Here is a 15,669-nt window from a genome sequence, read left to right on the forward strand (position 1 = left end):
AAATAATATTTTGATCATATAATTTTGACAAATAATTAATCTCAAATATTAAAAAATACTTGCATTTGAATTATATTTCATTTTAGTGAACTTAAAAAAAATGTTTTCCAAATATTATGATTAAATATATAATAAAACTTAACTTAAATATTTACCGAAAAATAACCTCTAAAAGATATTTTAAAATATATGGCCCTAGCTAAGCAAAACTTGCATTGTTTGACAGTATCATCCTGACACGTCAACACTTTTACACACATTACTCCCCCCGCTATGCGCGTTTTTCTTCTCTTTCACGACAATCCGTTCCACGTCATCCACCCCACCCCCTCGCTCTTCCTATGGGCCCCACGCACCTCAAAAACCCTAAATTCAGGACACATGCGACCCAAATTCATTTCAAACTCAAAACGAACTCAAACTACAACCGCCCACCCTTTCACCCTTTTCCCTTCATCATTCAATTTCACAATTACATCTAATCTAAATACATAAAAACAAAAAAAAAACACCTTCTATTTAAACCCTTCCCAACTGACCCCACGATCTACCGCCACGTGTTTATCAACTTTAATCACAGCCGTTCATGCCAGATTGTCTCGGGTAGCTTCTCAGACAGCAAACAAATTTTCTCCTGCCGTTAGATTAGGAGATGGGAGATGATCAACGGTTTGGAACCTGCCCGAAGTTTACCCGGGCAGATCTCATCGCCTTTAAGAAGCGATGCCCTCCCCCTTTCATTCCTCGCTCAATACCTTCAAACCCTTGCCTTCATTTCAATTTTTTTTCTCCTTTTTTTGTTAATAATAATAATCAAAGCCAGAAGGCGGTGGCCGGAGAATTTTTGTTGGATTCCGGCAGGCGCGTGGACGTAACCTCCCTTTCAATTTCATGGTTTTAACACCACCTGATAACGATCAATTCCACCAGAAAAACGCCGGAATTAAGCATCGCCGGTGTAGTTCATGGCATCCGCCGTCTTAGCTAGCCAGAATGAATCTAGCTGGGCTCAGTCTGGTGGTGCCGGTGGTGGTGGATTCATGGGGAAAACCCCTTTTTCACAACTGAACCCTAATCATAACCCTAACCCTAAGAAAAAGCAGAAGCAATTCCATCAAACATCTAATGGTCGTCACATGGATGATTCGCCTGCCGTGACGCAAACGGCGTCCGATGATGCCTACTCGTTCAATCAACGGCCGATTGAATCGACGACCAACGTTGACGGCCTCAATCTCGGAGGGTATATGACCTACAGCGTCGTATCTTACAACAAAAGCGAGCTCCATGAGCTACGGAGTCGGTTGGTGGCGGAGCTCGAACAGATCCGAAACCTTAAGGATCGAATCGAATCCGGTCAATTCAGCACCACCAACCCCAGATCTCAAGGGAAGTCGAAGAAACTATCTGGAAATAAACGGCCCACCCCTTCCGGATCCGCTAAAGATCCGAAAAACCTCCCAAACGGAGTTGATAATAGGAATTTTGGTAATCCTGGTGGTGGTGGTGGTGGTCTTAAGGCTATCGCAATGGAAGGTATGATGAAGGATTGCAAGCAGATTTTGGGAAAGCTGATGAAGCATAAAAATGGGTGGATTTTCAATACCCCTGTTGATGCTGAAGCCTTGGGTCTTCATGATTACCACCAGATTATTAAGCGACCCATGGATTTGGGGACGGTCAAATTGAATTTGTCTAAGAATTCTTACGCTACCCCATTTGAATTTGCAGCTGATGTAAGGCTTACTTTCAATAATGCCTTGTTGTATAACCCTAAAACAGATAAAGTTCATGGCTTTGCTGAGCAGCTTCTTGGACGATTTGAGGACTTGTTTAGACCGCTTCAGGATAAATTGATTAAGCTTGAAGGCGGCAGGAGGGATTTTCAACCTGTGGATGAGTTGCAGGGGAGTTCTTGGAATCACATTCCTACGCCCGAGAGAGTGAAGAAACCCAAGGCTACCCAGGCCCCTCATATTTCAAAGAAGCAAGAGCGGATGCAAAATCATTCTAGTGCGTCAACGCCCTCTGTACCACTGCCTCCACCCAATCCACCAGCTCGGCAGCAGTCCCCATTGTCAACTCCTTCCCCAGTGAGGGCACCACCGGCAAAGCCGCAATCAACTGCCAAAGCTACTACGGCTAAACAACCTAAGCCAAGGGCGAAGGATCCAAATAAAAGAGAGATGAGTATGGAGGAGAAGCATAAATTAGGTGTTGGATTGCAAAGTTTACCGCAAGAGAAGATGCCGCAGTTGGTGCAGATTATAAGGAAGAGGAATGAACATTTAGCCCAAGACGGTGATGAGATTGAGCTCGACATTGAGGCCCTTGACACTGAGACTCTATGGGAGCTTGATCGTTTTGTTACCAATTGGAAGAAGATGGTAAGCAAAACCAAGAGGCAGGCATTGATGAACAATTTGGGGGCACCATCCGCCAGTGCTGCAGCTTCTGCTGCTACTACATCCGTTGCGGAGGCAGATGGGGTAATGCAAAATTGCATTTTCTCTTGAACTTTTGATCTACTCTAAATTGTGCCCTTTGCTTTTATCGGATTGGAATGACTACTAAAATGTGTTCTTTTTGCAGCCTACTACAAGCGAGAAGAATGACTCCTTCAGAAAGCCCAAGAAGGGTGATGTTGGAGATGAGGATGTAGAGATAGAGGATGATGAACCAGCTGCCAATTTTCCTCCCGTGGAAATTGAGAAGGATGAAGGTGCACCGCCCGAAGGTGGCGGGCGGGATCAGGATAATGGTGGTGCTGCTAGTAGTAGTTCTAGTGGTTCTAGCTCCAGCAGTGGTTCCTCCTCTAGTGGTATATATTGTACTACCAAGTGCAAAAAATATCATTTTTTGGAAATCCTGATTAATTTAACATAATTTCTTGTGCAGATTCTGATTCAGGAAGTTCATCCGGAAGTGACTCCGATGCTGATGATGCACACTCTTGAGATTTGTTGGTTCAAGCATTGGCCTTTGATCTTTTGGTCATCCCCTTGTGATGCTATCAAGGTATAGAGATGGCAATTCTGAGTTCTGTTGTTTTGCACATTCCTGGTGAGCTTGAAGTTGGGAAAATGTTTGTGCACAGCTGTAAACACATGGGCAACATGACCAGCTAGGATGAAAACTAAAAAGCTCAGGAACAAGCAATCGGGAGAGGAGGAGGAAGGGGGGACTTATTTAGTGTTGATGACAAAAGTTATGGCGTTTAGGGATCACAATTTTAGGAATTTTAGACACGGTCCCTCTGTTGATGAGAGTGAGATATGTAGATAGTTGAGAACACCCTTTTGTACAGTTCGTTTTTACACTAAATATTTGTTTTTTCTTGATACAACACATCACTCATTTCTTGTTTTGTTCAAGCTTCTATCAACTTTCTCAAATTTTTTGTGGTACTACATTTTTAAGGTTTTGCGGGGATGGCGTGAGTAAAATGTGTTTGGTCGGTGGAGAACTTGTGGAGCCACTACTTGATCCAATAACTTAAGAGGAAAAAAAAGAAAAGAAAGATTCCCACATTGTGCCAAATTATTATATTGCTGGCCTGCACTTTAAACAAATAGTAATGTATATTCAGCTGCCGATGTTCCTGCAAAATTAAGCTATGTTGGAATGGTTTAGTTTGGTTGTCTGAGAGCATATCAACCCAATTCTTCTTAGTTTTGAGTGCTGCATGTATGTAATACTCCCAATATTTCTTTCTTTCATTTGTGATGTGCAGTGGCAACATACTTAATGAAGGTTAGCCAAATGTGGTGGCAACTTTCCTTATTAAACACGGAAACAATCTCCTTTCACGTGAAGCAGATCCAAAATGGCCGAAATGACGGACTACACTCAAATCGCCTGCTCTCTTTACCCATGTGATTGATGGTTATATATATAACCAGTTTCTTGTGGACAATATTCACACAGCCACACAAAAGTTACCAGGGGAAAGATACACAGCCACACAACCATTATGTTTCTGCAACTAAGTATTTATGAGTGTAGGGTGTTTTTAATAGGCAAAAACATTAATCCACATGCATTGAATTAGTTTTCCGGATAAAGACAAATAGCATAATCAAGTTACAATCAAATGCTGGAAGACAATTTAACCTTATAGGTCTGGACCAAATAAAGATACTGTTGTTCAGAATCGATAGAGAGATGGTGAAGGTCCTTGGAAAGTGGAAGTTCTACAAAGGCTTTAATAAAGTGCTTAAAGACTTCCTTTGCTTGAGGTGAACTCCAACTTTGGATTTTAAAAAGTTATGCTATACGTAATGACATAAAATTTTGAATGCTCCCCTGTTCTCTCCCTCAAAACAACCAAGAAATATAGTAGTCATTAGTAAACTTTGACAGCAAATGGATGTAATTATAACATTGGCCAGACATCACAAGTCAAAACTCATAGGAGGGTCAATGAGAGATGCCATCACCCGAAACAATAGTATGAGTCTTTGGATGAAAAGGAAGTGTTGAGACCAAACCAACAGAGTGAACAGTAACAGAATACCAATTGGATCATTTATTAATCAACCCAACCAAACTGTTTGGTGTTTACCAGCCTCAAGTTGAAATCCCAAGTGGCATTGACAAAGTCCAACAACAACAATTGAAGTGAGATTGCAAGTCAAGCAATTCGTTTATTCTTTTCGTGATAGCGACTCAAAGGATCATCCACTACCAAATCTTGTTAAAAGACATGGGAAACTTCCAACATCTATTCAACCCATTAGTTTCAAACGTGCAAATCTTACTTATTCAGCTGCTTGCAGACTAGGGAGTCCTCATGTTTGCCACAAACATATACTATGATTTTTTTTTTTCTTTTTTTAAAAAAAGTGGTGGTGGGGTGTAAAGGCAGACTATGTGTCAAATCCTAAGCAAGTTGAAGCTGCTATATGATCATCAGTGTTAATGTCGCTCCATTTAAGTCCGTCTAGAGTCTAATAAAAGGAATTTTTCTACATTGAAGAATTAAAATAAAATTTACTCAACGAGTGTTACCAGTGATTCTCACCTACCTTACCATTCTCCAATATTTCCTAGCTTCCAAATGATTCCAAATATAAACAATGACATGTGTAAGAGGGGAGAATGACAATGGAACAATTCTCCAGGACAAGAAGGTAGGTAAGATGTACACATAGGTGCTACAGTGCCACATATTTGGATGGTACCATAGGAATAAATATTATCAGAACTGCCATTACTATCAGTTCTAGAACAGAAGAACAAAGAATGTGTGCTATACCCAAAATAACATTCCACCGTAGGCAAACCTAGGATATAATAAAGTCCAGTGACAGGTCAGAAAAACCACCAGGTAACAATGCCCACAAGGCTATGTTGCTCGGACTCTCCAAATTGATGCCTTACCCGCGTTGGATCTCCCAAAAATACACTAATCTTTGGAGGATCCGGCACGCACCCGTCGGCACTTTGAAGAGTCCGGGCAACATAGCCAAAAGGTCAGTGCAACATCAAGAGGAATGTCCTCGTAAATACTGTCGTCACAGGCGAAAATTTTCTAGCAGTCGGATCATACGTGCCAAGAACATCAAGCAAAATGATTTACGTTAGGTTATAATGATCCAGGAGCATGTGAACCAAGAGTTCTCCGTCTGCTTCATCTTCTCCAGAGGCAGCAGGAAAATCTGCAGATTGAGGAGTTCTCATACAGCAAATAACCAATTCGGAGGCGACTTCAGAAAAGTCCCCAGGCAAAGTAGAACTTGAAGCAACAATTGTATCAGAAGGTACCTCATGGAATGACAAATCTCCTCAATACTCGGAACCAAGTCCCTTTCCTGCCATCATTTGGAGAAAAAGAGGCAAGAGGGAAAAGGGATTAGATTAGTTTTTGATTTCCTAAACACTGGTGAATGGTTGTTAATCTGACACAAAGAGAATACACGTTTCTTATGGTAATATAAGATGAGTAATAAGACGGTATGGTTTTAAAATTAAGACCTTACTCGGACTCCTCACACCAAATCAGGACATGAATCATGATTATCCAACAGTTAGAAGAATTGGGAGGCCTAAGGAAAATCACAAGAAACATTTAACCGGAGAACAGGCCAGCAACTTATTAGAATGCTACAAAAATGAAGCAACCAAAATTCTCACCTTACTCAGACTCCTGCAATTTACTGAATGCTTCTTTGCCATCACAGCTCAAGGACCTGAACGTTGAAACAGAAGGAAGGTTCCACAATGTGGTAAGGAATCTCACGAAATAAGCTCCACGGTCATTAGCTTTAACATCACTTGACACAACATGAGATAATTACTCTTTTTAAGCATATCACAGAAGTAACTTAGTTGCTCATTGCACATCCTACAAAGGGCGCTTGAAATGGAAGACTTTGGCAACCTAAACTTATCCTCCACTTCAAAAAATTTCATCTCAGTTCCAAGAGTTGAAGAGCATAAACCCCTAACTGCCAGAAATTTTAGAATTTCTATTCGCACTCTGAACCTTGCATTTGTATCCAGAGTCTACAACCCAGCCTCCAAAAAATTCTACTGAGGTTCCTACAGCTCCAACAGACTCCTTATCTTCTATGGGACCAATTTCTGAAGCCAGAACTTTCATCCAGGAACATGTGAAACAAGTTCTGAATGAGAAGCATGCATGAAGACACAGTTTTTAATTCAGCCATCAACTCTCTACTGTTTTTGTCCGGGTGATGCAATCAAATTTCCCATTGCTATGCTCCTGTAAAGCCACAATAACTTCCACTGCTCCAGCATCATCATGCTTGACCCTCTCGGATAATTCTCTCACAAAGTATTGGCGGCTTTTAATAGGCCAGTGTTTTTGTTAAAAGTACATCTATCAGGCATCTGTACAACTTTATAGGACAGAACGAAGTAAATGCATGAAGCGGGCAATTTTGGAAGGAGAAGCAGCAAACACTGAATGTCAGTTCTTATGATCATGAGATGACGGAAGAAGTGATCCTTCAATGCTAGCGTCACAAAAGTTTTTAAGATCTCAATATCTACTTCTGCTGAGTTACCTTGCAGCCTTTTTTGTGTTTTCTTTATGGAACTTAAAGCTATTGAGGGATCAAATCTTGTACAACACTTTCAGGTAAAAGAATATTTACCAAGGAATACCCTACACAATGAGTTTGTGGCAGGCAGAAAGTGGACTCTAGCGCATCAATATAGCGACAGATTAAGATATGAACGAACCTTTTCAAGGAAGAATAGTGAAAAAGTTCAGTAGTACCTTCAAGCAATTGGAAAGTAAGAACAGATGTTCCACAGTGAAAAGCCTGCTGGGGCTACAAGGAAAAGGAAGAAGCTTGCCAAACTCTTTATCAACACCAGTTTTTTCACGTATAGTAAAGCCAAAAGCCACACATCAGGATTTCCAACTTCTGTTGCACCTTCAAACCACTCTTTAAGACCAGGAGTTTCAAGTATCGGAAATGTTTACATGTAGCTGAGAAGACGAAACTATGGATGGTGATACTGCTAAACAGAATGAATCTCTAGGAAAGACAACATGACAAAAGCACATCTTAGAGTAATAGCAAGAGGTGTAAAACATTTTCTTTCCCAACAGCAGTAAGATGATGCAGGAAGAGATGTGTTTAATAGACAAGTGAATAAGATCCTAAAAATTTCATAAAGGAGATATACAAGCTCATACAAGTTAGTACCGACACAAGAAAAGCTAATTTGTGAATCAATTTTCAACTAATAACTAAAAGTGTACGTACTAAGCTTATATTTTCGATTCACAGGCTTGTAAAAGTTAAAGTACCTTGTCAATCAACTCCAAAAGAACTGATATGGCAGACTCTTGTAAGTAACGCTTCTTTGCTGCCAGAAAGACAAGAGAACCAGCAAATGCTTTACTATAAGGAATGCTCTTATCAGCAATCCACTCCAAAAATTAATTTCCCTGATCTTGCAAAAGCTCCATAAGCATACAAGCTCCCCAATAGGCAATCTCTTATGTCCTACAAAACCAACTTAAACTGTCAAGCGAGATCATAAGAAAAACTACTAAGTTTACGAACAAAGGCAATCTTTCCCACCTGACCCTTCATAGAAGAAGAGATCTCCAACAACGCAACAATTAACTTCATCAGTGCATCCACTTTTATGTATGGAACTGGACCAGCCAATACTGTCATGCCTAATGCAAATCCTTGCCTTGATCACTACACATATAAGCAAACTTTTATGAGGGAACATTGAGCTCATCAAGACAATCATGGCACATATACTACAAGTAGAATCAAACAACAACAGCAGCATAATGAGTGCTATCCCATAAGTGGGGTCTGGTGAGGGTGGTGCATATGTAGACCTTACCCCTATCTTGTCCAGGTAGAGAGGTTGTTTCTGGTAGACCTTGTCTCAAGTAAAGCATATCAAAGCAGGTGAAAGAAGGGAATACAAACTACAAATAGAATGGACTTCGTTTTATTTAACCTTTATAAAGAAATGTCACAAATGAGGCTCCTACAACAAATCCCAAAGAAGATGCAAAATCATTGAACCCATCATCCCCTTTGGCTTCCAATTTGAGCTGGCCCTCAACCTCTTCCTTGTTCCTCCACAGTATCTTAGATTCAACCTTTTTCTCAGATTCCATTCGGCGCCTCAGAGCTCTTTTTTGCTTCATCTTCTCCATAGAAGAAATCTTCTGAGAGGTTGATGGGTTCCTCCTCTGTTTCAGTTATGGGAAGACCAAGTCCTGCATCCTTAGAACAAACTCACAAAGTTCCATCTTCTTGACGCTTTAACTGGGAGCAAAGCAAGGATGGAAAGAGAGTGCTCCTTATTTTGGAAAAAATGAGAGAGTAAAATCAGACTTCTCATGGTATAGATATAAAATTGATAATTATACATTTTAGAAGCTCCAGCAACAATGCAATGAATCACATTTCCATGTAGGTGATATGTTTTGCTAATTGCAAGAATAGATTGTGTAAAAATGGAACAAACATACTTTCCTATAAAATCCTGTTTTTAATCCAAAAGATTATACAACCGTAACCCTGTAATGCATCTTCCGTTAAAGCTTATTTCGAGTTGGAATGCGATCAAACTACGAGCACAATTCTGGGTCTGGAACACCAATTATTCTGTTTGAGAGTAAAAGTAACTCATCGAAATGCATCAAAATGCCCAAAATCTACCAAAGAACAATGCAATTGACGGCGTATACACATGATGAATCCGTGTAAAGCACCAAGAGGCAACAAAGTGCCAATGTCAACATTGAGTTGTCTCGCAAAAATATATAATCACCTCAACTAAAAAGAAGTTTAGACGCTAAGAAATTCACAGCGAATCAAAACTTTAGCGCAGCCAGCGTCTGATCTTGAGCAGAAATACTTGAAAAGAGGGTATGGGATCGAAAAAATAAATTCATTTTCAGTAGGAAAGTAGATCTATAGACGCTCTGCAATTTGCCTAGCATAATCATCTATTTCTTCATTTCCTCGTATTCAGCCTCAGGTGGTTGATCTCCTCCTCGTGAACCACTGGATGCACCACCAGAACTGTTGCCAGTCATGTGCTCTCCAATCTTCGAGACAGCTTTGTTTGCTGCATCAAGTTTCGACTTGATATCATCAATGTTCTCGGTCCCCATTGCTGCTCTCAAATCCGAAACAGCTGTCTCAATTTCTGTGACCACCTCCTTGGGGACCTTGTCCTTGTATTCATTCACGCTCTTCTCAATACTGTATATGGTAGCATCTGCACTGTTCCTGAGATCAATAAGTGTCTTGCGCTCTTGATCCTTCTGCACATGCATTTCAGCTTCCCTGACCATCTTGTTTATCTCGTCTTCCGATAGACCACCAGACGACCGAATGCTGATCTGCTGCTCTTTGTTAGTAGCCTTGTCCTTGGCGGACACAGTGACCATTCCATTTGCATCTATGTCAAACGTGACCTCTATCTGAGGCATACCTCTTGGTGCCGGAGGAATACCTACAAGATCAAATTCACCCAGAAGCTTGTTATCAGATGCCATTTCACGTTCACCTTGTAATACCTTAATGCCCACTTGTGTTTGATTGTCCGCAGCAGTGGAAAACACCTGAAATACAAGAGAAAGCAGTACACTGTAACCACTGCATAAAAACAAGCATGGTTACACGGGAGAGAGAAGAAGTGGACAAGCACGTGTCAATCCTCCTCCAGATCCATATTTGAGATGCTAGGTAAGTCTCATTGGCAACGATAGAACAGAAACAAGAAAGACAGTTTGACAAAGAAAAATCACAGCAAAAGTTATTTACTTAAGTGGATGTAAATTCTTGAAAAATGTGAAATTTCTATAAACATGGTAACTGCCACATATTTCATAACAAAAAGGAAAAAATCATATGGATCTTGGGAGGAAGGAGCACCCACTTCTGGCAAGACTATGCAATAGTAAAAACAACAGGAGACGACAACATTTAGATCCAACAACTAACCTGGCTTTTCTTTGTGGGGATGGTAGTATTCCTGTTAATTAACCTAGTAAAGATGCCTCCCAATGTCTCAATACCAAGAGATAGCGGAGTTACATCCAAAAGAAGCAACTCTTTAACGTCACCACGGAGAATTCCACCTTGAAGTGCAGCTCCCATGGCAACTGCCTCATCTGGATTGACACCTTTGCTTGGGCTTTTACCAAATATCTCAGAGACTATTTCCTGCACCTTAGGAACCCGTGTCATACCTCCAACAAGGAGAACCTCATCCACATCTTTTAACGATATCCCAGCATCCTTCAAACAATTCTTGCAAGGATTCCTTGTCCTCTCAATCAAGTGGTTCACCAACGTCTCAAATTTTGATCTTGTCAATGTGATATTAAGATGTTTAGCCCCTGATGCATCGGCTGTGATGAATGGCAAGTTGATATCAGTTTGAGATGTTGATGAAAGCTCTATCTTAGCTTTCTCAGCTGCCTCTCGAAGTCTTTGCAGAGCAAGCCTGTCTTTTGATAGGTCGAGTCCGTCCGTCCTCTTAAACTCGCTCACTAAAAATTCTAACAAGGCATTGTCAAAATCCTCTCCTCCTAAGAAGGTGTCACCGTTGGTTGCCTTGACCTGAGTGGAGGGAAGTAGAGAGATGAGTTTGGACAGGGGAGAACACAGAGAGATGCATATCTTTGGAGAGTGCCACAAATTTCACTTACCTCAAAAACACCATTTGATATCTCCAGGATTGAAACATCAAATGTTCCACCGCCAAGATCAAAAACAGCAACAAGACCTTCTTTGTTGTTCATACCATAAGAGAGAGCAGCTGCAGTAGGCTCATTAATAATCCTTTGCACATCAAGACCCGCAATTCGCCCGGCGTCCTTTGTAGCCTGCCTCTGAGCATCATTGAAATAAGCTGGAACAGTGATCACAGCTTTACTAATAGATTTCCCTAGGTAGGCTTCTGCAGTTTCCTTCATCTTTGTTAGAACAAAAGCTCCAACCTGGCTTGGAGAATATTGTTGTCCATTTGCTTCAAGCCAAGCATCTCCATTTGAGCCTCTCACTATCTTGTAAGGAACCATCTTCATCTCCTTTTGAGTTTGAAGATCATCGAAGCGTCTGCCATTTAGACGCTTGGTCCCAGAAAGTGTGTTTGCAGGATTGGTCACTGCTTGACGCTTGGCCGGAGTACCAACAAGTCGTTCTCCCTTCTGGTTAAATGCAACCACAGAAGGAGTTGTTCTTGCCCCTTCAGCATTCTCAATGACTTTAGGATTCTGCATAAACAACAGCATCAGGGAATGTAGACAATCCACCAAACCCATCATACAGTATCACAGAAATGATCTCAAAAAATTGAAATCCTTACCTTCCCCTCCATCACAGCGACACAAGAGTTGGTAGTACCCAAGTCAATCCCAATTATTTCATTTCCAGCAGGTTTAGAGCTACAACGGAAGACAAATAAGCTTGCGCAGAAACAAATACAACACCACAAGATAGAAAGGAGAAAACAATGCTACAAGCCGCATACCTGAATGGTCTAGCCAGACCAGCCCATTTAGCACCAAAATGTGATGGACACCATGAAGGCTTGGTGTTGGAGGCAAGCTACACAAGAAAATAAACAGCCATAACGTAGAAAGATTAGCTAATCAAAATCTAGGAGATGAGAAACTACTAGCAAGATCTTCCAAACCGATCAGCTACACCTCAATATCCATTCTACTCTATCCCAAACCCACTACATATCAGCAAACACACTTGATGTCCATTCCTTTGTAAGTTTCTTTAGTTTTCTCTTCTCGTTTTATTTTGAAGAAAGGTTTCTTTAGTTTTTTCTCAACATCTAAACTTGAGGTCTCGTCCTAATTTGAGGGGGCGTATTGACAGCTACAACATATTTGTCAATGTAGCCTTGAGACTGTATACTTTTTGTCAGAACTAGTCCCATTTATTTTCTGTTCAGTTTAATCCACCCAACAATCTCTATAATCAGAGGAAATTTTGATCTCCCACAGACAACAACAACAAACACCGTGTAATCCCACAGTGTAGGGTCTGGGGAGGATAGGTGTATGCAAACCTTACTGTTTCCAATAGACACTCGGCTTGATGAAAAGGAAATAACAGAAATGAACAAGTCTATGAGAAAATACTTGACAAAGTACTCTGAATAGAAGCGTCAAACATTAATACAAATTGAGGAACAAGAAACTACTCCCTCCATTCCTTTTTACTTGTAACAGTTTCCTTTTTGAGAGTCAAACAATACGAACTTTGACCTAACATTTTAAGATATATCTTGTCATCACATTAACATGAGAAAAATTACAACTTCCAATACTTCCCGCATAGATTTTGAATATCCAAATTTTAATTTAAAAACTATTGAATTAATCTAATCTAATTTAGATTTAAAAAGTAGTCAAATCAGATAACTGATCTCCCACAGACTAATCAAACCATAAACTATAAGCTAAACAATCAATAATACAAATCAAATGTTCCAAAAAGTAAGAAAAAAAAAAAGAAGCTTACAACTTTATAGGCAGAGTTAGCAAACTGAGCACGACGTAAAGGTCGAAGCATAAGGCCAGCGAAACTCATCGGAGCTGTGAAGGTAGGAGTGGTTCCTGTTAGGGTTTATAGGGTTTTAGAGGAGGAGACAAAGAACAAAGGGTAAATGGAAGATATATATATGTGTGCCCTACAGGCCGCATACCTAAACCAGACCGTGTATTGAGCAACAAGCAATCAAAAGAATTTTTATTCTATATTTTATAAATTAATAGTACTATGCTTTATTTAATTTAGAGATAATCAAAACTTATTTTAGAAGTATTTTGATGTATTATTTCTTTAATTTATTTTTATGAATACTCAATTCATTTTGTTTTAGTTGATCCTCTTACTAAAAATATTTGTTTCAATATAGTTGTCTCTTTTGATAAAATCAAGAGTATTTTGTTATGTTTTTCCAAGTATATTTACTCAAATTTATATTTTCAAAACATAATTAATAAGATAAATTTACTAAAATAAATTTCTAATAAATATTTTATTAATGAGAATGTTAAGTTAAAAAGAATCAACTATTTTAAAATGAAAGGCCTATATAATAAGTGTTACTCTCTCGTACAATGAAGGGTATTTTCATAATTGTACTTTTTTGTTCAATTTCGATGAAGGTAATTTATGCTCCCATTAATAATGGTAACTTGACTAGCTCATTTAGCCCGATGGACGTTATTATTAATCTACTTTTAATTTAGTCAAAATTCATTGTCAGTCCTTAATTACGTATGATTTTTTACTTAAGCATTTTTAAGTAGACATTGTTCACTTTTGACACCTTAAATAGTTATAAAGTATGTCATCTTGACACTTTTTACACAATCTGCAAAAATATATTAAATGCGTGTATTATACGTGCGCTGATGTGTAAAGTGACCAATAATAGCAAGAAATTTGTCACTTTTTATCGGAATAATTTTTAAATAATTTTTTTTTTTTTTAAAAAAAAAACCTCCCCCTAACCCACGCACCCCGCCAGTCATCTTGTTCAAACACCCCGCCCCCACTCCACCCCTCAATTATTTTCTTCCCTCTTTCTCTTCTGCAAACACCCTGCCCCCCTCCCCCTAACCCACCCCCAATCATCTTCTTCCCCCTTCTGCAAACACTCCCCCTGCCCCCCGCTTTGTACCGGCAACAGGCATTGGAAGAGCAACATCGAGTAGTATTCCGGCAAGCCGTACAAGGCCATAAAAGAGATAGCTTAAAGTAATCGAACTCTCTGTAAACTCCGATAAGGAAAGCTAGCAATTGGATACACAAAATAGCTTTGATATAAAGGAAGCCATTGCACTACCCAGCTGTTTTTTTGTATTACAATTTGTGTACAGTCTCCGATAATGGCGGAGGTCGCCAGAGTTCGGATTTTTGACGGCGGAAGACGGCGGAGTTGGGGTAGTTGACGGAGAAAGATGATTTTAGCAAGTTAATTTCTAGAAGCTTTCATCCTTATTAAGTTAAACTAAAAGTAATATTAATAGCACACTAATCCAAGATTATAGGAAATTACGTGTGATTTTTATTTTAAATATATGGTATCTTAATCTTAATTAAAATAAATTACAAGTGAATTTTATTATAAATATGGTATCTGAACTAAGATAAAGTAGGTTTTACATAATTTGTGATTATGGGTAACATGCTTAGAGTTTGGAAAAAATGATTAATTTACGGATCTTGTACGAAGCAAGAGTAATTTAGCTTCATTTTTAAATTTTTCTTCATCGATTTTATTTGATTTTTTATGGATCTTGTACGAAGCAAGAGTAATTTAGCTTCATTTTTAAATTTTTCTTCATCGATTTTATTTGATTTTTTATTTTTTTCGTTAATTTTTTATTTTTCTTCATCAATTTTGTCCTTAATGATTTAAAAAAAAGTGTTTATTATTTAATTTTCACGAACCTTTAAATACGTATATAAATTTCTCTCAATAATTCTTACGGTTAAATAAAATTAAGATTGATAAAAATAACGGATAAAAATGTAAAAGAAGTATAAATTAATGGGCGTTGAGTTAATCTATTGTTTTTGGCAAGACAAACTCTTAAATGTGTATTTAATTTTTAAAATGTCTCACAATAATTTTCACTATTAAATAAGCTTAAGTTTGACAAAAATGAGGAAAAAGATATAAATTAATGAAAATGAGTTAATATATTATTGGAGGGCCAAATTGGGCACCACATCAATCAAAAAAGGGCTTTCATGCGCCTTCATAGAGGTGTAATACACGTACCTTGCCAACTTAGCAAAAGGTGTCAAAATTACATATTTTATGGCTACTTGAGGTGTCAAAAGTGAGCAACGTCCACTTGAGGTGATTAAGTGAAAGGTCATGCGTACTTAAGGACCTGACGATAAATTTTGCCTTTAATTAATAAATATTTTGTCATGTATATGAATGTTCAAAGGAAATCAATAAACTGCATCAAATTAGGAAAATATTTTTTGACTAGTCATTTTGATTTGATATTGAAAGGAAAAAAATCGATCACAATTGATTTGGTCAAGGAATGTTATAATTACTTTAATTAGAGCTGGACATAAAATTTCGAATCGAAAATTTTGGTAATTGGTATTTGATAATTCAGTATTTGGTATGGTAGGAGTAAAATTTCAATAT

The 15,669-nt window shown here is 38.8% G+C and overlaps 3 protein-coding genes across 3 annotated transcripts; 1 reads left to right on the plus strand and 2 right to left on the minus strand.

The window, feature by feature from the left end:
- Positions 1-402: 402 nt before the first annotated feature.
- LOC107857120 (transcription factor GTE7) lies at positions 403-3,343 on the plus strand. The gene is made up of 3 exons (XM_016702070.2): positions 403-2,489; positions 2,593-2,821; positions 2,899-3,343. Exons 1-3 carry the CDS (start codon positions 966-968, stop codon positions 2,955-2,957), a joined length of 1,812 nt encoding a protein of 603 aa, XP_016557556.1. The 5' UTR covers positions 403-965; the 3' UTR covers positions 2,958-3,343.
- Positions 3,344-5,185: 1,842 nt separating this feature from the next.
- On the minus strand, positions 5,186-9,116 carry LOC124886468. Its single transcript, XM_047394980.1, has 4 exons — positions 8,464-9,116; positions 8,064-8,189; positions 5,767-7,985; positions 5,186-5,660 (listed from the first exon to the last, which is right to left on the minus strand). The coding sequence occupies exons 1-3, from the start codon at positions 8,663-8,665 to the stop codon at positions 7,795-7,797; spliced, it is 519 nt and encodes a 172-aa protein (XP_047250936.1). The 5' UTR covers positions 8,666-9,116; the 3' UTR covers positions 5,186-5,660; positions 5,767-7,794.
- A 54-nt stretch (positions 9,117-9,170) lies between these two features.
- On the minus strand, positions 9,171-13,220 carry LOC107840138 (heat shock 70 kDa protein, mitochondrial). The gene is made up of 6 exons (XM_016683884.2): positions 13,008-13,220; positions 12,001-12,077; positions 11,836-11,914; positions 11,177-11,743; positions 10,467-11,087; positions 9,171-10,084 (listed from the first exon to the last, which is right to left on the minus strand). The coding sequence occupies exons 1-6, from the start codon at positions 13,074-13,076 to the stop codon at positions 9,464-9,466; spliced, it is 2,034 nt and encodes a 677-aa protein (XP_016539370.1). The 5' UTR covers positions 13,077-13,220; the 3' UTR covers positions 9,171-9,463.
- Between the last annotated feature and the right edge of the window lie 2,449 nt (positions 13,221-15,669).

The sequence above is a fragment of the Capsicum annuum genome, chromosome 8 (assembly GCF_002878395.1).
Source record: "Capsicum annuum cultivar UCD-10X-F1 chromosome 8, UCD10Xv1.1, whole genome shotgun sequence".
Lineage (NCBI taxonomy): Eukaryota > Viridiplantae > Streptophyta > Magnoliopsida > Solanales > Solanaceae > Capsicum > Capsicum annuum.